The 23,352-nt window shown below is 41.2% G+C and overlaps 3 protein-coding genes and 1 long non-coding RNA gene across 4 annotated transcripts; 2 read left to right on the plus strand and 2 right to left on the minus strand.

Annotated features, from left to right (window-relative positions):
* The first annotated feature begins 24 nt into the window (after window positions 1-24).
* On the plus strand, window positions 25-4,036 carry LOC139777585 (ATP-dependent DNA helicase DDX11). The gene is made up of 9 exons (XM_071715122.1): window positions 25-260; window positions 455-1,268; window positions 1,344-1,820; window positions 1,901-2,454; window positions 2,557-2,780; window positions 2,915-3,094; window positions 3,175-3,259; window positions 3,374-3,504; window positions 3,639-4,036. The coding sequence occupies exons 2-9, from the start codon at window positions 583-585 to the stop codon at window positions 3,882-3,884; spliced, it is 2,583 nt and encodes an 860-aa protein (XP_071571223.1). The 5' UTR covers window positions 25-260; window positions 455-582; the 3' UTR covers window positions 3,885-4,036.
* Window positions 4,037-4,129: 93 nt separating this feature from the next.
* On the minus strand, window positions 4,130-6,038 carry LOC139777591 (galactose mutarotase). The gene is made up of 8 exons (XM_071715137.1): window positions 5,806-6,038; window positions 5,570-5,715; window positions 5,278-5,505; window positions 4,928-5,092; window positions 4,730-4,830; window positions 4,582-4,654; window positions 4,306-4,512; window positions 4,130-4,222 (listed from the first exon to the last, which is right to left on the minus strand). The coding sequence occupies exons 1-8, from the start codon at window positions 5,948-5,950 to the stop codon at window positions 4,130-4,132; spliced, it is 1,158 nt and encodes a 385-aa protein (XP_071571238.1). The 5' UTR covers window positions 5,951-6,038.
* A 759-nt stretch (window positions 6,039-6,797) lies between these two features.
* On the minus strand, window positions 6,798-23,122 carry LOC139777597 (mitogen-activated protein kinase kinase kinase 11). Its single transcript, XM_071715144.1, is given in 17 exon segments — window positions 6,798-13,239; window positions 13,445-13,786; window positions 13,922-14,333; window positions 17,231-17,260; window positions 18,930-19,133; window positions 19,616-19,735; window positions 19,884-20,130; window positions 20,296-20,316; window positions 20,489-20,661; window positions 20,762-20,910; window positions 21,034-21,214; window positions 21,313-21,565; window positions 21,567-21,654; window positions 21,820-21,970; window positions 21,973-22,036; window positions 22,134-22,368; window positions 22,459-23,122. Coding segments are annotated over 17 exon segments (3,600 nt in total). The 5' UTR covers window positions 22,650-23,122; the 3' UTR covers window positions 6,798-12,500.
* Window positions 13,679-14,725, plus strand: LOC139777598 (uncharacterized). The gene is made up of 2 exons (XR_011719394.1): window positions 13,679-13,812; window positions 13,917-14,725. It is a non-coding gene; the product is annotated as an uncharacterized lncRNA (long non-coding RNA).
* Window positions 23,123-23,352: the final 230 nt, after the last annotated feature.

A 23,352-nucleotide genomic window follows, 5' to 3' on the forward strand; every position in this document is an offset into this window, starting at 1 on the left:
AATCTGACTCTCTTTCTCCCTCTGCTGCACTGTGTTGTACTTTTAAAATGCGATAGATATATAATTAGAGTTGGAAGGAAAAAGAGAAAAGATGAAAAGTGCAGAAGGTACAGTTACAAGGAACAAACATTCTGCCTCTCTCTTTCTTCAAGGCAAAAATAAAGGCGGGAGACTCAGCAGCACGTTGATGTTGATGGAAGCTGCAGAGAGCAGAATAATAATTTACAGGGAATGACAGGCTGACGGTTTATTATCGTTACGTACGTGTGTTTTATGTTTACGTTTTACCGTTATATACGTGTAATGCTAATTGCGTTTAGTTGTAAACACGCAATTCCAATTTGTTGAAGATCAATGATCCCCGAAGACAATCAACGAACCCTGGATCAATGAAGACCACGATCTGGGTGAGATATGTACAACAAAAATAAATCGTCAATTCTCTACGTTTCAGGGAAAGCTTCGCTTAAGGGGAGATGCAGTAGAAACTCCTAGAGATACAAACGCTTTTACGATCTCCTGGGTACCGCGATAAGCAAGACTGAATTAGTGATCTAACAGGTTTCAAGGGGGAACACAGAAATGGAACCCCCGCAGGAATTTCCATTTCCCTTCCCGGCGTACGAAATTCAGAAGCGATTTATGAGAGAGCTCTACGGTTGCTTGGAAAGTGGCAAGCTGGGTCTCTTCGAAAGCCCCACTGGGACTGGGAAGTCGTTGTCCCTCATTTGCAGTGCGCTTAGATGGCTGGTCGATCACGAGAGTCGAAGGAAACAGGAGTTAACTTCGACGATCGCGGAGATAGACAGCAAAATCAAGAGCTGCGAGAAGCCGTCGGATAATTGGTTTACGGTGCAGACGGAGCAGATAGAGCTTAATGCTAAGAAACAGCCGTTGCAGGCCAAGCTAAACGCGCTCCTCGAGTACGAAGGCGAGAGGGAGAAACTTAAGAAAATGGTTGAATCAAAAAAGGCCGCGCGAACGAAAACAACTGGAAAAATGAGGCAGCAACCCACCAGAAAAGCTCTGGAGTCGGATAAGACTGAGGAAGCGAACTCTGATATCTGTGACGTTGAGAAGGATCTTGTCTTGGAGGATGGTTTGTCAAATTCGGAAAGTTCCGAGGAGGAAGATACGGACGAACCGTTATTTAAGAACACCAAGATCTTCTTCTGCTCCAGAACACATTCACAGTTGACACAGTTTGTCCACGAATTGAAGAGGTCTCCCTACTCTCAAGACGTTTCTGTAGTACCAGTCTCGTCGAGGTATCTCTTATTTGTTTTTAATATTTCACTCTGTACCGCCTTGCTGTTTATTAACATTTTATTATTTTATTCCAGACAAAATTACTGCATCAACAAAAATGTTAAGAGATTGAAGCATATCAATCTGATTAACGAAGCCTGTCTTCAGTTGCAAAGAAAAAAGACTACTGTTAAGAAGGAAAAGGACTTAAAGAGATCAAAAGTCGCAAGCGGTTGCCCCTTCATCCCAGGTGATCAGAAACTGTTAATGGCTGAGGTTCTAACAAACATTCAAGATGTCGAGGAGATAACGCAAAGAGGACAGGAAAGTAACACTTGTCCGTATTACGGCTCGAGAAAATCTCTGCAAAATGGGCAATTGGTATTGGTGCCGTACAATTCTATTCTTCATAAGAACACCAGAACCAGTTTAGGAATAGACTTAAAGGGAAATGTATTAATAATAGACGAAGCTCACAATTTACTGGATGCCATCGAAGGAATGCACAGTTCTGTAATTACCGGGAGAAATTTGCTCCACTGTTACAGTCAGCTGTCGCAATATCAAAAAAGGTGTTGCTGCAGTGTTATACTTCTCCTAATTGTTATTAAAATGTTAGATAAATTTCTGACTGAGAGTAATATGATTGCAGATTTGAGTCTTTGTTCTCTGCTAGAAGCGTGATGTATCTAGGCCAGCTAAGTTTTTGCTTGAAGAAGCTTCTAACTCTCTTTGGAGCAACAACGAAGTCTCATCCCGGTGACGAGATCAATAAAACAATAACACCGAGATTATACAAAATAGAAGAGTTCGAAGTGCTTACAGAGATTGATACAGTAAACGTATTCAAACTACTGGAATTTGTTAAAGCTTCAAAACTCATTCATAAGTTACAAGGATTTGTCGAGCAGTACGGCAATAGCATAAAGATCAATGAACCAAAGATAAAGAAATCTGGCGTAACAGAATTTTTAAACTCGATTAAAAGCAAAGATGTACCTTCTCAAGAAACTGTTAGCGTTACGGACACGCCAAGTAACAACGAAGAACAGACGAGCAATCCATTAATGGCAATCTTAAGTTTCTTGGAGTGCTTAAAGAGCAGCTGCGCGGACGGCAGAATATGTGTTTTACCTAGCACTACTGTTGGACAAGGAATTATAAAATTTCTATTGTTAAACCCAGCAGCACATTTTCATGATATCGGTGAGAGCGTATTAAATACTTATTTGAAACTTGGTACATGCTTTCTCGCTTTTATTAAGTTTATTTTATTGAATACTTTGAATTTTTTTATTGCAAATGTAGTGAGAGATGCCAGGTCTGTGGTATTAGCCGGTGGCACAATGGAACCAATGTCTGAATTCATAGATCAGCTGTTCTTAATGGCAGGTGCTACATCAGACAGAATTATGACATTTTCATGCGATCACGTGATTCCTAAGGAAAATATTATATCCAACGTCGTAATGCGCGGTCCAACTGGGGTTGAATTCGAATTTAATTTTCATAATCGACAAGATACAAGATTGGTAATAGAATCATTGTTATCTCTTCAATTATTGTATGCTTTAGAGAGATATACACGTAGACGTCATTTACACATAGAAATCTTAACATTTTAAATTTAGTTAGAATATTTACAGAGATTGATCCTATGTTTTAGCTGGATGAATTAGGTAGAGCACTATTAAATTTATGTAATGTTGTACCAGCTGGAATAGTAGTATTCTTCCCATCTTACAACTATGAAGATACAGTATTTAAGCATTTAGATAAATCCGGTATTATATCCAAAATTTCTGCAAAGAAACGTATCTATCGTGAACCTAAATTAGCATCGCAGGTATTTTGTTACATACTTACTAACAAATTACTAATATTATTTAATTATTTAATTTAAATTATTAAATATATTGTCTGCAGGTTAATGTAATATTAGATCAATATGCACATTCTATCAAGAATCCACAATCCCCGTGTAATGGAGCGTTGCTGTTCAGCGTAGTGGGTAAGAGAATTACAATTATGTCAGTATTATATTCTGTCTGCATATTTTATTTACATTAATTTTTTTCAGAAGTTAGAATAAATAAAATTTTTTAATTTACATGGTATTTTGCAGGTGGTAAATTAAGCGAAGGTTTAAATTTCTCTGACGATTTGGGCCGATGTGTTATAGTCGTTGGCTTGCCCTATCCCAATATTAAGTCACCAGAATTACAAGAGAAAATGAAATATTTAAACGAGCATGTTGTACGTATACTCAAATGCAAAATTCATCACATAGAGAGAGCTTAGAGAGTACAGTTTAATTTTATATGAAAAACTTTACTTTTGTGCGAGTTTTAATATCTTTTTTTTATTTTTTTTTATTTTTGTTTCTCTAGAAACCGGACGCCGGAAGTAGCTTTTACGAAAATACTTGCATGAAGGCGGTGAATCAATGTATTGGCCGATCCGTTCGTCACATCGATGATTATTCGACGGTTGTGTTATTGGATAAACGTTACTGTCATAAAGTCAAAGTACTACCTCAATGGATTCAACGCTCTGTGACGATCAACGATTCATTTGGATCTGTAGTTGGTAACATCGCAAAATTTTTCGCAGCGAAAAGAATCAAGAAAACTTAATCTGTGATAAAAACAGTGACTCGTCGGTAGATTAATTAGAAATATAATATTACAAAATTAATAACAGTCGTTAAATAATAATATCTGTAATAGTTTTTCTACTTTTAGACTGATTGTGATAATTTAATAAAAATGTTTTTAAGGATATATAATGTTTTAGTTATAGTACTTCATGATTGTAGTATCACGTCCGAATATTCTCTGTGCCAGGTGCAGGCTCGATGTTTTTCTACCTTAGAAATGCATCACATGTAATTAGCCAATTGGATGCCGAATTGATAAATTAAATCATGACAATAGATTTCTCCGGGTTGTAGAATGGAACAGGGAAAGTGCGACTGAAAGAAATTAACTTGGGAATTAATGAATGCAACAAGGAGCATTGGTGATTCTGCCATGTCTTATTCCCTTAACTACTCACATAATTAATGGCATTTGGATAGTTTTGCGGTTGAATGCTGAAAGCACAGTGCTTCACATAGCGAGCACCTTGCTTCCCCGAAATAAATTCCGGCGATTCGCGGTCAGATGTTACATCTTTTTCTATTTGATCAGTTATCTTTTCTTTCTCATAATCCTCCTCGCGATTCGGGCTGTTGTCATATTTAACGACAATGTCACTGTTACCCTACAATAACGTTATTCCTTGTATTCTTTCAAGACATGTTATGTATTTCGATTATCATATTCACAGTACCTCAGAAGTACTGCATAAACGGCCGCCTGTATAGAACTGTACGCCAGGCTGATTCGAATAAATCTCCAAGGTGCTACATATATTTATTTGTAATTCCAGGATATTACATTGTATCCAAGCTGCGAGTAATACAAATTATGAGCCTTACCGACCGCTTTTCAGATGGACTGCTTGAGCGACGTACGCATTACCCCCGTGCCAGTTCGGCGTAACGCAGAAGTTATGATCGTATCCCTCTCCCGGAGGAACCTGTCGCTTACGCAAATTCACAATGTTTTTTTTTTTACACAAATTGTTAGATCTGGATTCATCTACTGTACAATTCGTATAAACTTCAATTTGATGCCTTCTCAATACAGCTCTCCAGAAGTCTCGGTACACGCAAATCCATGACGGTTCCTCCGACTCCTCGGATGCCGCCGGTTGGTATCGGATCCGTGTAATCCGCGAAGGTCCAGCGATCGCAGTTCAACGAGATCTTGTGCTTCACCAGTTCCTCCTTACCGGCGTCCTATATTACACCCTAATAAATAAACTTGCCCTACTCATTGGTATTTGAAGCAGAAAAGAACCATGTTATTTTCTGATTTAGAAACAAAAGAAATTAAATATTGCAGTTAAATCATTGTTGTCCGCATTTCCAGAATGGTTCCAGTTTCAGCTGAGTTGACATTGCACAGAGTGCTTGTTAATTACGTGTCCAGCGAGATTGAACAAAGAACCGTGCGAGATGTTCACTATGGTGGAGTTTGTCGTTGTCGCCCGGATACCTATTTCCAGCTTATTGTCAGGCGTCAATCTGAATCTCACTGTGCTCAATACTGCGCCAGGATATCCCTCTTCGCCGTCTTCGCTTAAGTAAGTCATGACGACTGAGCAGCCGTCGATATGCGACTCCCACAACCGCCGGCCAAAGCCCTTCGTCTGATATGATACATTTAATGTCATTAGTTCTCGATGTGAATGGTGAGACGACGAGCGAACTTACGCCTCCGTGCAGATGATGCTTGCCGAGATCGTTTCTCGTTAGTTGATAAGTTTTGCCTTCAATGACAATACTGCCGTTTCTTATGCGATTCGCGCATCTGCCCAATATACATCCTATAAACGGATTAATTTTGGGATTCGTATAGCCTGTAAAACGAAACTGTTAGTTACGAATAGAATTAACTGAGATCGTCAAGATTAAATGAACAAATATGTAATTACGTCAAGAGTTCGTACTCTTCAAATCGTCGAAACCGAGCACAACATCCGCGACACGGCCAAACTTATCGGGATACTTCAAAGAAACGATTGTGGCACCCCAGGAAATGACGACAATCTCTAAGCGATTCTTATTGATCATCGTGTACGATTTTACTGGCATCAACTGGAGTCCTTTACTTTTAGCTTCCTCATAATATTCTTTACTATCATAACGACGTATCTTATCCTCCGCAGAGTCTGTAATTAAGAAGCGGCTTTTACGTTATTATTACCACCACAAAAAATAGTTAGGCTTTCTCTATGAAATAACAAAACACCGGCATAAATTTCTCCAAAGATTCCCTCCGTAATTGCAATATCCTTGCAATTGCAATCGTAGGTGACCATGTTTCGCTTCTCTCCTCTTAACGTTATTAATTATCCAGTTACTGTCAAGCCATTTTTTACATACGTAACGCGATAAAAACAAGAAATTTTGCTGTTACTGCCTCGTGCCTATATCAAATGATTTGTAGCATTAGTTTTTGTAATGGAAATAATTATAAATAATAGGTTACAAAATGTTATCCCGACGTTTTAAATACCTTTCGTTGTTTCGACATGAGAAAATCGTATTTTTATTCTCCAGTAAAATCACAGTTCTTACCTATACTGTGGTAAAATGATCGGCCTAACTGTGAAAATTATTTTGCAGGTTGAGCTGCATTGTTGGATGACTCTAGATTGTTTAAGAGTTATTGTATTTCGTAGGAATATGGAAAACATAAAATGATCACTCAAAAAGCTAAAACTTATTGATGCTGTTATTTGAAATTATTTATTAATAATATTAATAAAATAATGATAAGAATAAAAGTAAAAATAAGAGTAAGTATAACACATTATTTATAATTCATAAAATATTACCATAATAATAATATAATATACTAAAATAATAAAATAATAAACCTACTTTTTTATTATTATTCTTATTATTATTATTATTATCATTTTTATATATACTCCAGTTCATATTTATAATTTTTAATATTTATAATTAATATTTATAGTGTAATGTACAATACTTGGAAAAATACATGAACTTTTAGTGCAGGTCAGACATCATACAGACACTTCTCTTGTATCTCGAGTTCTTCGTTAGGAGAGACAACACATAAAAAAATCGAAGACAGAATATATTATTACGATATATTTTCCGCATTTAAACAATCGAGTTCTCGGGGATTCGTCGTGCAATTAATATTCATTCGTCCGTTATATCATTATTTCACTTCCTGCTTGTAGATAAAAACGATCCTGTGCGACTTCGCTCGTCGTGCTTGGCAATCTGCACATCGTCGCCCAGAAGATCGGTAAAAAGATTCGATTCCCGAATGGAAAGTAAATATTCCCGAACTCGCGCGAAATCGTGAAAGTTATGTTACATTGAAGAATTTCCCGTCGAAAGCTTTGGATTTCGCGATGTTTCTCGTTTACTTTAAGGCGCGCACCGAAGCGATTCATTATTCTCACTTAAATACACGTGGAACACATTGCACTTAGCTTAAACATACTTATAAACTACAGAGTTACTCCAATGCTTAAATAAATTGCCTGCGACTTGACGAGTTGCTGTTACGTCCTACATTCTTTACAGCTCATGTATTACAAAGGAATACTGACGGGGAAAAAACTCAATTTCGCGTATATTTATATATGTATATACCAAACTGTGATAGCCCCGCGTCGATAAATCGCTTTTATATATTTATGAAATACATTACGTTAAACTTTCTACACACGCCAGAAGCGTACAAATAGGAGCTACCACAGCACAGAATGTGTGTGTACATCGATGAGACAATTCGTTTACAATTAATCGTCTTGGTCGTGATCGTTATTGTACAATTTGCTAATTCGCGCAAGCGGCATGCAATCTCGATACAATCCGTTACGTCGTAAAGTATATATATTTACACTTTTTAAATGCGACATTATAAGAAACAGCAGTTCAGAGAGCAACGGGATCTTGTCGTATCATATGTTCCACGAGGCTGATGAGTATTTTCCTTTTTTGTTTCAGCGCCTTGACCGGTGATGTCCACTCGTTAGGTCTAACTAAACTAGTGAGGACTACATTGTAAACGTGAGTTGCATATCATATATATTACGTAAAAACAAGTGTTAAAGAGAGTCTCGCATTACGTTTGTGATTTACATGTTTTTTTTCCCCCTACACAAATGTCATAAATTTATCTTGTATCAAAGTGCGTCGTGTATGTAACAAATGGCAGAGAGAAAGGGGATAAAAGAATGTAAAAATATTCAATATTGAAAGCATTAACCGTTTAAAGGAAGAAATTTATTTCTCTTATATAATTTTTTAAGTCCGATAAACTAGAATTATATGTATCAAGAAGATATCTAAGAGAAATTATAAATTACTATCATTGGTATATATTATTAATATATATCATACGAACGATACATGATAAATTTATTTTCTTTACAGTGAGATATATTTATAGACTGATATATATATAAAGAGACCTCAGTTGCGTTTGATATGATACAACGTAATTTATCTCATTATATATAATATATAGATATATATACATATATATATATGTATATATATAATTTTTATATATACACATATACATATATAGAATTATTCTGTGAACACACGTTTCTTATACACGTTCTGCCCAACGAGTCAAACATATTCCATAAATGCTCTCTAATAAAGTATAAAATCGGATTCTTATCTCCTTAATCTCTAGGCTAAGGTGTTTGTTTTATATATATAAAAAATAAATATAGCTTAGACTAGCACTGTTGGCGACGGATACGCCATTACACAATAATAGCTGCCGCGAACATTTTATATTTTTGTATAATTAAAAATTATATAATTATTATCGTATATATATGTATAAACAATTATTCTCGAATATCAGCATTCACTAACACTTCATCAAACATTTTCTCTTTCACTCTTCCTCTCGCTCTCCCTCTCTCTCTCTCTCTCTCTTTCTCTCTTTCTCTCTCTCGATTATCTTGGAAGCATTTTGAATTTCTATGTGTCACTTATTTAACGTATTTAAGTACGTGATAGCACCGCAGAAACCTACCTTCGCACAGCGTAGAAAGATATACCCATTAAATGTATCGCAAGAAAGAGATAATTATTAATTAATAAAAAAATTTCGCTCGTACCATATAATTCGCGCGTTGTCTATATAATTCGATAAAGTTATCACGAATACGAAAAGAGAAAAATCAATTAATATTGCAAGTTTTTTGTAAATTGCGCAAACGCGATCAATTTGATGGATCTCCGTTTTTTCTGTTTTCTAAGAAAAACTTGGATGCATCTCCATCATATTCGTAAAATTGTCAGAAAGATTTTATCGGTGACTGATTTTGTTCTTTCTTCCTCATTGCAGCCAAACGAATCGTCCACGATAAAACTATAAACCAAAGAAATTCTCTTTCCTCCAACACATTTCACGTACATCGCACAGCATACATCTACAATACTGATGATCGTCATTTAGGAAAACAGTGTAAACGAGAAGCAGCTTTCACGACGAAGAAGATAAAAAAGGATCCGTGACTTCGTTATACGCTACGTGAGGTCGATACAGTACAAACAAGACGTTTTGATTGCTTCGAATGCGGCGTAAAGATAGCGTAAGTAACTTTGATTAGTTTACAGATTCAAAACTAAATTCGAGCATCTCCCCATCATCCCGTAATGCCAATAAATTAAGATTACGTGCGTCGCGTTCTAATTAATTACTCAGCGATCCGTATGTACATTCGGGGCACATAGAGCACGCAGCACGGGGTACACAAGCGTTTCTTAATATCTCCTGAATTATATCCGATCAATAAAAAGTAGCGGAGACTTGCTCTCCCGTTAGACACGCTTGACTCGGTATCCCGTATTGCCGAAGATGCTTATATTCGTTATTGGTGCAATAATTGGCGCGAAGATATCCACGAAGCTGACCCGGCCTTTGTCGTCAACATCTTTCGGAGGAGCGTCGTGGATATCGTACAACACGCGTCAGCTGTATAAGGAATGTATGAGTAGTCGCTATTTAAACAGTAATAATGATTCAGCGCTTTCTTTTCTTCTATATGTACAACGATCGTTAGAAGGATCGCACGAAGGATCGTTCTTTCTACAACGATCCTTCTACAGCGAATATACCTCGCGTTTTGCACAGCCGCATGTTGTGTATTTATTTGCACGCGACTTCACGCTTTGAATACTTTCTACAGACGCGTAAATTGCTCATAAAGCGGCGCGCTGTTTTCATAAGGTACAAAAGAAGCGTGACAGCTGCGCAAGGCGCGACCATTTATAATCACGTCCGTCGCTACGACACATAATAATTCACGTTTAAACGTCGAAAATGCTAAACTGTACACGTCCTCCGCATTCGTAAGCGTACTATCGGTCGTACACTTTGTCGATTGGCGTTAATCGAGGGGTGGAAGTACCTGGGTGGATGTATTAATCGTGTACATCTCCAATTGTGCATTGCAACAGAACGACGATGAACGTATCATTGAGCAGTGGCACTATTTTAATAGCGGCACAGCAACATTTTCCTTTTCTTCAGCGTACGAGTCTCTAAAGTTACAGAGAAAAAGAGAGAAATCTGGAAATAGAAGGGTCGAAAAAAATAAAGAGACGATAAAGAGTTTCGTCTAATTTCGTCAATTTAGCCCATCGCGAGAGACGAAGGAAAATGGAATCGTATCGCTATCAAAATGACAATGGTACAACTTCAAATACAATTACAATGACTAGTTACACTGATTGCGATGAGAAGGAGAGAGATTATGTCGGAAATACTGTAGATTAATACATAATCGCGGATAAGTTCGGCTAAGTACATAATACTACAACTAATACTTCGTAGCTGTCCGTAGCTTGTAAAGTAGCATAAAATTAGATTATAAATAGTGATTGTTCTTCAGTTCGAACCGATTGATTATCCATCTAAAACAACCATACGTCCCTATTAATATACAATACTCGAGCTGCCGTTGCATTATTTATAAGTTACGCGAATTGCTTGTTCAAGTTGCAAAAAACGCACGAAAATTTATACAATTTTTCACGAGACTGCTGCCAGTACTTTCTAATAGGAAAATTAAGAGTAAAACCGCCAGTACACGCTATTTAAACGCATAAATACATTATCTGATAAAAGAAAGCCTATTCTCACCCTAACTGGACCAGTTTAAACAATGCGGAATCGACGTTCACTCCGTTGGCATCTATCACAAACTCTGAGAGAAGTAACTTTGGGACTTTCGAATATCTAAACTCGCATCAATTCAAAATCCGACGAAGTGGTTAATTCCGTATTGCGTAGAACAGTTCCTTACGTTCCAACAAATCTCCCTGGAATGTTTTCATATTGCGCCGAGCCGAATATCACCAGAGTTTTGTTACGAGGAACACACTTAACGTAACTTCGTACTAAATGCAAGAAACAACTTACAACTTTCGTTACGCTGAGATACGATTTCAATATCGAAAACAAATACGCCATTATGTCGCTAATGCGATAGTTGCCGAAGAAAAGAACGCTGTTCTTCGTCCCCTTCTGTAATCTTACTAACGGAATTGCATATTACATACGTACACATCCTAATAAATTCTCTCTATCGCGAGCTCGACTACCGCTTTCCTCTTCGCGCTTTAAACATACGTGTATCGTTGAGATACTGTAATTATATAATAACGCTTCTGGAATGTCTTAATAAATCACAAAGAACGTAAATTGCATAATTTCGAGTATATACTTATTAATCAACGATATCGTTACATAGACTGAGGCAATTATCACTTTTAGTATCTCAAGACAAAGATTTGCCTAATAAAAGTTGCATGCTATGTAAAACATCACTCTATGATGACCTTTACTTTCTAAATCATCTTTAAGGTCTGAACTTTTCATCTTAAAATTAACTTATTTTTTATTATTAGTTAATTTTTAATTAACTAATTAATAAAATTTTTAAGAGATATTAAGATGGTAATAGGTATTACCTCATTCTATATACAAATTATCGTGATAGAAGAATAATGGTATACATGATACTCCACGTATACCAATATTCTATATTAACTGCCAATCTGTGAATTTGTATCAACTGTCAAAAACAAAATCGTTTCTATTTTGGTCAAAGTCTCTGTTATTAAAACTGTAAGATACACTTTATATTCTGCAGAAAAGTATTTATTCTCGGAGTAATATGCAATTTGAATATATACCACGTCGCGTCGCAATCTTCGCTCGTGGTATATGTATTTCTACACGCGACACGTATATCAAATATCATTAGCGTTATCAAATTAAAAATTCGCGTCCAATCACGCATTATGCTACGTTACGTGATTTTTTCGCTGGATTGTGTGTTGTATGGAATGTAATAATTCCCAGACTTGTTAGTGTACTACTACCATTGAGAATCGTCCGCGAGAGGCAGTGCTTCGATAACGTGCAATTCATTTTGCAAATTCTTCCAGTCGACGATCATAAGATTTCATAATCGCAATTGTATAATCGGAGGCATAAAGAGATCGGTCCTAGGACTACCATTCGCTAGAAATATCGATAAATAGATAAAATATCGACGAACCCGCTCGGTCCAGCTGGTCCTACATGAGAGGGAGCCGCGCGGCCTTAAATAAGCCAGTGCTATGACAAGAACTCCCTCTCAAGCTCCGAGATGCTCGGCTTCCTGTTTCGATTGAGGCGTCGGTTGGCCTGCAGCGGCACTGTGACGTCCTGGCTCTGACCGTGAACCGGGATGTCCAGCAGCGTTTCTCTGTGGGCTTCGCGTGCCGACACGCCATCGCGATCGAACGTTATCGGCGAGAAGCGTACCCGGCCGATGGAAATCTGGCTGTCCTTGGCGGAGACGTAGCTCGAGTCCTCGGACGTGAGCGAATCCGGCGGTGTTGGATTCGTCGGTGTGCCCGAACCGGAGTTGTTTTTGCTCACGCTCTTGCTCGGCGAGTTGTATGGATTGTAACTGGATCGTTTCAGGCTCGAGCGTAACCGGGTGACCACCTCCAGATTGCTCGGCCGCTCACCGGAGTTCGAGTTGGAGTCGTGGGAGTTCTGACGGGTCAGCAACGGCGAGCCGTACTCGTGATTAAGTATACTCCCGCCGTACGTCGTCGTCAAGTTGGAAATAACGTTCGAAGGTCGCTGGTAATACGGTATCGGCGAATACACGCCATAGTCGTCCTCGTCCTCCAGCCGGAATGTCGGGTTGACGTTGCTCTGGCTCGACGTGCTGGCGTTAGAGACGTTCGACGAGGTGCGGTGATGCGTGTAGGGCAAGAGCCTGGACACCGGCCTAGCCGGGCTGTTCATGCTGCTCGGATTGTCGTACGCGTGCGGGAACTCGGGGCACTCGAGCATCCGGTCGCTGAAAAGCAACGAAAGACCTCTTATTGATCTAAAACCGTGCTCCAATGACACTCTGTCATATGACTTCGATTTCCCCCGAGTCGGTTTCAAAACTGTATCTACAATCTAGAAGAAACTAATTAAGCAAAGTTTATTTATACGCTATACTAAAGTTCTATCATCGACTTTGCGATCATTCTGATACATGTTTTACTAATACTTACTGATACTCCGCAGGTATGAAATACGTCGGTTCAGGGGGCCGATAGTACTCCGGTGGTACGACGGTATACATTGGCGGTCCATAATCCGGGAATGGGGCGACGTTACCCATATATATTGTTGGCACTCTCTCCATACGATCGACGCGGGCCGCATCGTGCGAGTACGCATCCTCGTTGCTGGTGCTGCTGTTGCTCTTCCTCCTCGGGCTTGGCGTCGGGGCGTTAGAACCCGTCGTGCTACTCGTATAGTGCTGCGGGGAATCCGTAAAGCGCAACGGCTTATCCGGCATCGCCACGGATGGAAGACCGGGCGCTATGCCACCCATGTTACTCAGGAACGGCCTGCAATGATAATTGCGTTAATCTATGTGAGTAGAGTATAGCTGTCGCTTCATGTGTAGATTAAACCGGCTACCATTGATTAATCACTTCCTCTTTTCTTGAAAAAAAAAAAAAATTCTTTTCTTGCCAGATTACCTGCAATGGTGTGCCCGTCCGTGATAAGTGTTGTGCGGATAGCCGCTGCTCGAGCTGAACTCGTAATCGGCGCCGAGGTAGGAGTTGCGATTCGATCCAGTGTCCGCTTGAAACCACCACCTTGGCTGATCCTCGTCGCACTCGCCCATCCGTGGATAGAGGCGCGGATGTATCGGGGATATGTTCGACATTCTCACGTCGTAGCCGGTGGCTACGCCGGCCAGCATCGCCGCGATGTTGTACAATACCAGCTCGACTATGCTTAGCTTTGGTTTTTTCGTTTCGCCGTTGTAGAGGGTGGGCATGGGCACGGGCATCGGCATGATGTAGGGCCCGGTTAGCCCGGGCTTCAGAGGATATTCCGACGTTATCCAGTTATCGGCCGACAGATCGGGCGGTAATGCTGTATAATCTATAAAAGATATTCAGGTTGTTTTTTTTGACCGATGACAGGCGTAGCACTCTCGCACGGTCCGCCCGCGAGAGTAATAGGATCATTTAAGCGAATCTACAAGTGACAAATTAAGGGTTTCATTTATAAAGCATAATGTACGCCTCTTTTTCTTCTCCCTCTTCGTAATTCATAAATGCGATCGGGAAAACGTATTGCTTACCTTGTCCCCGCGCGATTAATTAGATCTTTAATATAATAATACATTTTTTACGTTCAAAACTTTGACTCAGTGTTTAGTAGCGCGACAATCCGCATGCTTAGTCGTTTTACTAGTTTTACTCATTATTATTACTACATGCATGCAAGCAATTAAAGATGTAAAAATGTAAATTAAATATTATCTTTACGCATTAGCTGTTTCTACTGGCACTAAGAACAATCCCGTTAAAGGGTACGCACCCAAATTGTACAACATATAAGGCGTATATTAAAAATTGGCTAAGCCAACAAAGTATATAGTAATCAAATACATGTGCATTTTAAACTTAACATTCCAAATAATGTGAAATATCCTCAAGTATACCTTAACTGCTGATATCAGACTTAGCCAATTTTTATAAATAGAAGCAAAGTTCAACGCATAAGATAAATGTTTCTACTGATCTACTAATTTTTGTCTTAATGTAGATTTCGTGCGATACGTACTACGTCAAAGTTGTTTAGAGATAAATCCGAAAGACATTGTGCTCGCATCTAAAATATGGAACACTCCGAACACTACTTAGGATAGTCTGTAATTAATCGGGCGATAAATTACTGTACAGATACTGTCTTGTACATTTTTTTTACTTACGACCATTCTTTTTCTCATTTCACCTTTTCAACTCTCATCGACTCAAAACAAAACGACTAAGAACAAAGTCACATAAAGCCGGAATTAATCGTAGCGGAAGCATTTAACGTTTGCGTTTCTCGCAACTGTCAAAAATGTAACACGCGAATATTTACTCCTTAGCGAGACTAGGACTGAGGAAGAGAAAGGAACCAAACCCAATCGGAGTTAACAGTTAGGATCCTACTGGAAGCATGCAAGGATTATTTTCTTTTTACGCTCGGCCGTCTCTCTCTTTCTCTCGGCACACTGTGTAATCCTGTTCACATCACATGTGCAGTTGTAAGCGATAATGAATATATAATCCGTTATATTTCATTATAAATAAAAGTAATCGTTTGAAAATCCTACAAGGTGTGCACGAACGCCAGTAAAAGGACAGTACAAGAGATATATTATGCCGATAATCTGTTATCGTCAAATATAACAAAGCAATTATCACCATAGACCGAGCGTAAAAAATTCAGCAAAACGAAAAAACAAAATTCAACGTGTCCAACTGAAAAGGTTTTATTGAAAAAAATTTCTATTTCTAAATACAAGTGTGTGCGTGTGGCTCCATGTGTCGAATGTGATGTGTGCAAAAGATCTTTGCTCTCGGAAACGTTGGAAGTTTGGCATAACAAATACAGAAACGAACAATTCGCTGTGGAAGTTGTATTTAACAATTAATAAATTTGCAATCGATCTAAATGCACATAAGACAACGAAATAAGAGGGGCTACGTTAACAAATATATACTTCTCTCTCTCTCTCTCTCTCTCTCTCTCTCTCTCTCTCTCTCTCTCTCTCTCTCTCTCTCTCTCTCTCTCTCTCTCTCTCTCTCTCTCTCTCTCTCTCTCTCGCTCTCTACTTCTCTTTTCATATATCTATACAATATATATGTGATGTAATTTTGATTTCGTTTCGTTCGATAAAATTATGACTATGCAGACATACAACCTGATAACGCTCCAATGTAAAAACAGTACCGTTAAAGTTGAACTTTGCGGTAATGGACGAAGCGTGTGACTCTCTTTCGCGTAGTAGTGGGCTGTTAGATCTGCTTGTTAGAAATGTTATGTCTTCCAGATAAATATCAGAAAAGAACCAACACCAGAAAGACTGTGTATACATATACATATTTAATATATATTCTTTTTAATATTCTCATTAGATTTTAGCTTACTCGGACTACGAGTATCACATCGGCTTAAATTAGGATAAATAATTCGTAAATTATATAGCGCGTAAGGGGGAAGGGTGGGGGTACAAAAAAAAAACGAAAAGAAACAAGTCCGTGCCCTCTGCATAAACGTTTTAAGGGTTCGGTGCGTCACGCTCGATATACTTTCGACAATTCCGTCTTTCCGAGGCAGCCCCTAGGCAACCTCGCAAACACACCATCAGCTTCCTCGCGTTTCTCGTCGTAGAACAGGGGGAGAGGGGGGGGGGAATTAAACTTAAATTTCTAAATCTGGTCCCTTACCGAATCTAATCCAAACCACCTCGCAAGTCTGAATAAGTTCACGCTGCACAGGAGACCAAGTCCATCCCGATAAAATGATCTGGGAATATACTACGTGATAGACGCGAGACATTAACGGGGCAACGAGAGTATCGCTCAATCAGACGTGTCCACGAGAAGTCCGTACAGTTCATCCGGAACAAATCTGATTGCGTCGTTCCGCAAACGAATTGGCAGAGACAATGAGAAAAGACACTATCGATTCGGTGTACACATGCATTTATCACTATGTGATCAACCACTAAGCAATAGCTAATAACTACGTGATAAGGCTTCATTGCAAAACGTTCAGTTACGAAAGTAAAAAGACATTGTCTACTTGAGATCTTTGCCTTAGAGCTTTTACAATACGCAATACAAACCGTCGCTCGATAAAAAAAAAAGAGAGAGAAAAGGAAAAGATAAATTTGGAATAAAATTCTAGACAGAAGGAAATAGGTGAATGGAGGTGATATGGGAGGAGAAACATTAGTGAGAAATACGACATAACAACTGTTGCGTGAAGAGAAAACTTACGGGTGTGGTAGATGCTTTCCTCAGAGAGGCCTGCGATAGAATAGAAACACACGATCAGTACGAAGTCATTCAAATACCATGTAAAGAGAAATGTGCGGCGGAAAGGAGGCATGCCATCGAAATGCGTTTCGAGCTGCAGGCTCTACTTGCGTTCTTGTAAAAAAAAAGAATACAGGGCATTCGTAACTCGGCTGCGCTTCCTTCACAAACGAATCACGGATACTATACGGCCCGCGTGTCCCAAAAGGGTTCGGATCCGAATTTTGGAATTAAAAGAGACAGCGCAGCACGCACGGGAACGCCCTGTATATGTGTAAAAAGTCGCGGGAGTACATCCGTTTCGTCGAAGCCGCGCGCGACTACTTGTCACCCTTCCTCGGGAATTGTTCGCCAGCGAAATTCTTAGGCACGACGTCGGTATCTTCGGAGGTCGAGCGACATAGACCGACGTGATCCGGGGGAGACGCGGGCAGACTTCTCTTTGGACTGTAATTGGCACGCGGGCTCTGATGATCGTTCCCCTCTTGGAGGCAACCGGGCGACGACGTTTGCGCGACGCTGTCGCCGTCGCAGCTGCGCAAGTATTCGTTACTTCTGGACTTGTGATGCAAAAAGGAACTCATCTCGATGCCGTGGTCTAAGCGGTACGCGGTGGTGACCGGTTTCGCGGGCGACGCGTCCAATTCGAAAGCGATCGGCGACCTTTTCTGCCTGGAGCCCGTCGTTTCGTGGTACGGCCCCAACGAGCTCTTCGACCTCGAGCTGTCGTTCGAGTGCTCCGAGTCGAAATTGCACAATTCCGACTCGAGGCTCTCGAAGTCTATCCCCTCGCGCGAGTTCGCCGCGAGGAACCTGGGCACCGCGACCCCGGCGCTGCCCGCCTGCTCGCCCGAGTCGCGACGGCTCAATTGCGGGATGGATATGACGTTCTCCAGGACGCTGTACTCCACTTTAACCGCGGTGGTTTTGTCGTCGAGCGCGTCCCGGCTGCCCCACGTCTTCATCTTGTTCAACACCCGCAGCGGACTCTTGGAAATGCGCGACTTGTGCTGGGACTGCTGGGTCTTGCCGCCGATAGAATTCTCGGGGCTCGACTCCAGACCGTCGTAGTCGTTAATTTTGATGGTAACCGAGTTCTTTCTCTCGCCGCTACGCGGTGAATTCAGGGAGCTCTTACGCGAGCCGGACGGCGACCGGAAGAAATCGGCCAGGGACGCCAGCCGCGATTCCGAACTGTCCCTGCGCTTCGACTCCTTCGACTTGCTCCTGTCGCGCTTCTTACTCTTGACCCGCTTCGCGGTACCCACCAGAGTGGACGCTACGTTCTGCACGAAATTCGTGGAGTACGAGGGCTCCCACTCGGGCGGCTTTTGGCACTTGGTCGACGGGACTTTCGAGACTGTGACCCCGGTGACGGCCGCGCGGTGACCTACCGCTTTTAAGGGGTAATCGTCGTTGATTATCGAGGGCTCCTCCGAGAAATGGGCCTTGAGATTGTTCGAGGGATTTTTGTTATGCAGGACTACGGACTCGTATATGTCGTTGTCCAAAATGACAAAGTCCTCGCCTATGTCGCAGTACTTGCCCAGCACGATGCTGTCGAGCGAGTTTTGCGGTATATCGTTATAGCTACTACATCCTGGCTGATTGTCTATCAGGTTATTGGCCGAGGAGTACAATTTTCTGGTGGTAGGGTTACCTATTTCCTGCAGAAGCGGGGAGCGGTGTGCGTTCGCCAACAGGGCTGTACGCAGAGGTGTCTTTTCGAGATCTGGCGCGGAACGGGACCAGCGTTTGCCGCCAGGAGAGGCGGGGTTCGGCGGCTGGGTGATAATAGCCCCGCGCTCACGTTGATGAAGCGTCGACGGTCCCCAAGTCTTACCCTTAACTCCGTCCGCCGGTACTAAACGGGGAAAGAAAAAGAAACAAAGTGCTACTCACTACGATACTAACTACTCTTCTCATCTCCTTCGCTTATTCGGCGCGGAGATGAAGCTTCTTTACGGATATACTCTTCGGAAAGCGACTGTATATGTCAAACGGTATAACTGTGCACGCTAATTTCAGCAATTGATGAGTATATACTAAAATAATACATTAGCTCAAAGTAATCGTGATTTTTGCAAGAATAGAAAATAAAATGGAAGAGTATTCATATAATATATATATATAAAAACAATGATTGTGCACACCATGCCGAAAAAAAAAAATATCGACACGAATAAAAGTACAAAGTGTCTACCACGTACAAACAGTGTTACATTCAAATTGTTCGATTACAATTCCAATACGTTTGATTCGCTCGTAAATTCACTCATATTGCACAATACATTGTCATAATCACGGTACTACTAAAGCGGTATTTCAAAGTAAGAAGCTACTCACATGCGATCGCTCTGAGCCTCGGGATGCTGGGTGAGCCTGGGGGACTGTTCGGTCTCGACGGATTCCTCACTTTGCCTCGATCCAAGGCCGTGTCCTGAACGGTGATCGTGTGACGAAAATCTAAACAATACGCCCTTGGTTTTAAACTCACAATACACGTCTAACATATGTTTCAAACAGAGAATACAATTATGTACAGATAAATAAAATCTGAGAAATCTGTTGATTGCACACGTAATAAAAGTATAAGAAAGGTAGACATTCTTACCCGAAGGAGCACTAATATTGCTTCCAGGTTCCTTCTTATTTAATTTTAATCGCGACTTCTTAAATTTGCCACGTCTCTTATTCGGCGTAGGCGTGTTTTGCTGTTGAATGATCATCACGGTGAGCTCCCTCTCCAATATGGCTATCTCGCGCGCGGCTAACTCCTGTTCCCGTTGCCTCAAATTTTCCTCGTGCTGTCTCTGTTGCACTTGTGCCTTCGTCAGTTCCTCTTCTCTACAGCGCAGCTCCTTGTGAGTAAAAGAAAATTTAATAATCAGAAAATTTAATAATAATTTTTAAACCTTTCATCGTATTTAGAATAATTTACTTTTAATTAATAAAAAAAATGGAGAAAAAATAAATATATAATTCTTTCTCTAACAATGATATATTAACCAACTCTTTTGTCTTACCTCTTCTAAAGAACGGCATGCCTTTGCAAAGCATTTAAAATAACGATTGGAAATGTTATTCATTATGCATATTTATATACACATACATATATAAATTCAAAGATTATTTGCACAATTATGACCGTTTATATCACATCGAATAATTTGATATACGAGAATGTATAATTAGCGTAACATTAAATAGAGCGTGTACCTTTTCCTTCATGCGCAATCCATGCAGGACTTGTTCGATCTCCAGCCTCCAATCTTCCTGCATCGTGTGAAAAGATTCGTGTGGCGTTGCTGCGAATGCACTGCGCACTTCGTCCAAAGCTATTAAGATTTCCGTGAATCCCGGTCGAGCGTGACTATCCGATGCCCAGCATGCTGTATAATAATCGCTTTTAGTATTATATTCGTCCAGAAGGCGCGTATGATATTTCAGAAGAAATATCTTGATCTCATTTAAATGTTACGAAGCTTTTACCTTCCATGAGAAGACTCCATGGTTGAGGACAGGTAGATGGTATAGGTAGAGTCAACTTGTTGACAGCAACACCGTATGCTACAGCCAGAGCATCGATACCCTTATACGGTGTCTCCCCCGTCAAAAGTTCCCACAGTAACACGCCATAGCTATTATTAAATATATCAAATACTTTAATGGGAAGAAAGCGCAGTTAAATAAACGACTAGAAAAGATTTTCTTTAAATGCTACTGGCAATCTTTAAATAATAAATCTGGCAATGAGAACTGACCTCCATACATCACTGGCTTTGCTGAAAGTACTCTTTTTAATAACTTCCGGCGCCATCCAGGCATACGTTCCCGCCGCAGACATACGAGTCGTTTTGTAGACTTCCCTCGCCAAACCGAAGTCCGTGATCTTCAGAGTTTTGTATTGAAAGTCGTCATTTTCAATCGGCTCACTTAGCAATACTGTCGATGTAAAAAAAGATTATTTACAATAAAAGTAACAGAATCTTGTTTATTAATACTAACACAAATTATCATTAATTAATATTAAAATATCTTACCGTTAGAACTTTTTAGATCTCTGTGAATAAGACTTATGGGTGCCTTGTTGTGAAGGTAATCCATCCCTCTCGCGATCTGTATCGCCCAATCGACCAATACATCGGGCCTTATTTTCCTGCCGCTGAGAACTCTGTTAAGACTGCCGCCGCGAGCGTACTCCATCACGAGACACGTATTGGGCATTTTTAAACACACTCCTTCTAATTGCACAATATTTTCGTGTTTCAACAACCAGAATAATTTCGCTTCCTGTCCGAACGTTTTCTAATGTTACACTAGGTTCCTCGCCCGCATCTTGGCGCGCAGCCTTGACAGCTACCTCGTGTTTGTTCCAAAAGCCCCTAGAAAGAGTAAACAAATTTATCAAAGACTCTCGATGCTCTCGATGAAATATCTTATATATCTTGAAATTATTTTTAGTGCTTTAAATCAATATATCGGAATCTATAAAATATTTTTAAAACGTAATGGCTTTGGGCATTTTATAAATTAGTTTACAGGTGTACCTGTATACTTTTCCAAATCCTCCGACTCCTATAACTTCTTCCAGTTGCAACTCCTCAAAGTCGATTTCAATTGGCTGAACTTTATCGATCACCGACGAAACTTGATCGATGCTTTCTGCCTCTGCAACAAAGTTCGCCGGAAAAATTCCCACTTTCCGCGAATCTTTCCTGTCCACCATCCCTCGTCGCCTGAGATCTTAGCGTCCTTAGACAAAACCTATCGTGGGAAATAATAATTGTGTCTTGTAATTTCGTACTCTCCTACGTTATGCTGCTATAAGACAGTTACGTGCTATCGTCTGAAAATCAGTTACCTCAACAGTTTCCCCTCTCTGCAGGGATAACTCATCTTCACCCTGAGCGACATAATCGAAGAGGGCTGTGAAGATAATGATGCTATTGTCCTGCCGCGACTGAGAAGAGGAATGTGTGCCGTGGGATGGACTAGTCTGTTGAGAGATAGTTCTCGCAGTTCCGCCGCTATGCGTGTCAGAAACACTGCTATCAGACATATTGTTGCTAGACGTACGTCCATATATGGACCCGTAACTGCAAGAAGAAATTGTCACAAATGCATGGGACGTCTACCAAAGGTGTAGCTCGCGGAGACTCGACGTCCCAGAGACCCGTTTTCCTTACCTAGCGGTATGACTGTTGGTTCTGCTGTTGTACTGATACCGTGGCGATGAGTTGGCCGTGTTGGGACTATGAGGATGTGAGGAGCCATTCTCTGAGTAGAATAGGAAACGCTCGCACCGATGACGAGCATCCGGTTGTCCGTGGTCCATCAAGGTAGACAAGCCTCTCGCCGATAGCCCGGCTGGCGGCATATGGCTCAACACTCTCCTTGCTCCTCTCTTCTGTAGCGTAAATCACACCCTTTTCCTCTCTCCGCGCGCACGACGGTATCTCGCTGCTTCGTTCACGCAACGAGGAAAGTAAAAACGTGCCCAGTGGTGGGCACTCCCCGTTTCTCTAACTATTCTGCTTAATGTTTACCTTGCTGCTTCCCGACGATGGGGATACATTGGGATCATATGTTATGTGTATTATCGTCGTCGCTCGGTCGTCGGGCGCATCCTCGACAACGACACGCGGTCCCGTGCCTCCGGAACACCGTCGGCCGCGCTTACATCGGCCTCGCTCGGTCGCGGGCGGTACGGCGACTGCGAAATCGGACTGCGGACAATGCTGCGCGACCACGTCGGTGCCACCGCGCCGCTTTCCATCGGAGCGCGAGGAACGTGCGAGCGTTCTCCGCGACGGCGGCCGCGGCCGCGGCGGCGAGAACGAGACGGATCTCCCCCGGCTCTCGCGCCTCTACCACCCCGTGTACAAAACAATATCATCACGGGGGGGACCGGCATTCTGAAGCGTGTGTGTCCGTGTGTGCGACGGTGGCAGTGGCGACGGCGGCGGCGCACGGGGTGCCCCGCTCGCCCTACCTGGGGAACCCTCGCCGCGGGGGTCGCGGCTCGCGGGAACGGTCGACTCGGCCGGGGACGGTGAAGGTCGCGACACGCTCGGTGCTGA

This window comes from Temnothorax nylanderi, unplaced genomic scaffold, assembly GCF_030848795.1.
Source record: "Temnothorax nylanderi isolate EJ_2023f unplaced genomic scaffold, tnyl_v1.0 TNYL_tig0154_pilon, whole genome shotgun sequence".
Taxonomy (NCBI): domain Eukaryota; kingdom Metazoa; phylum Arthropoda; class Insecta; order Hymenoptera; family Formicidae; genus Temnothorax; species Temnothorax nylanderi.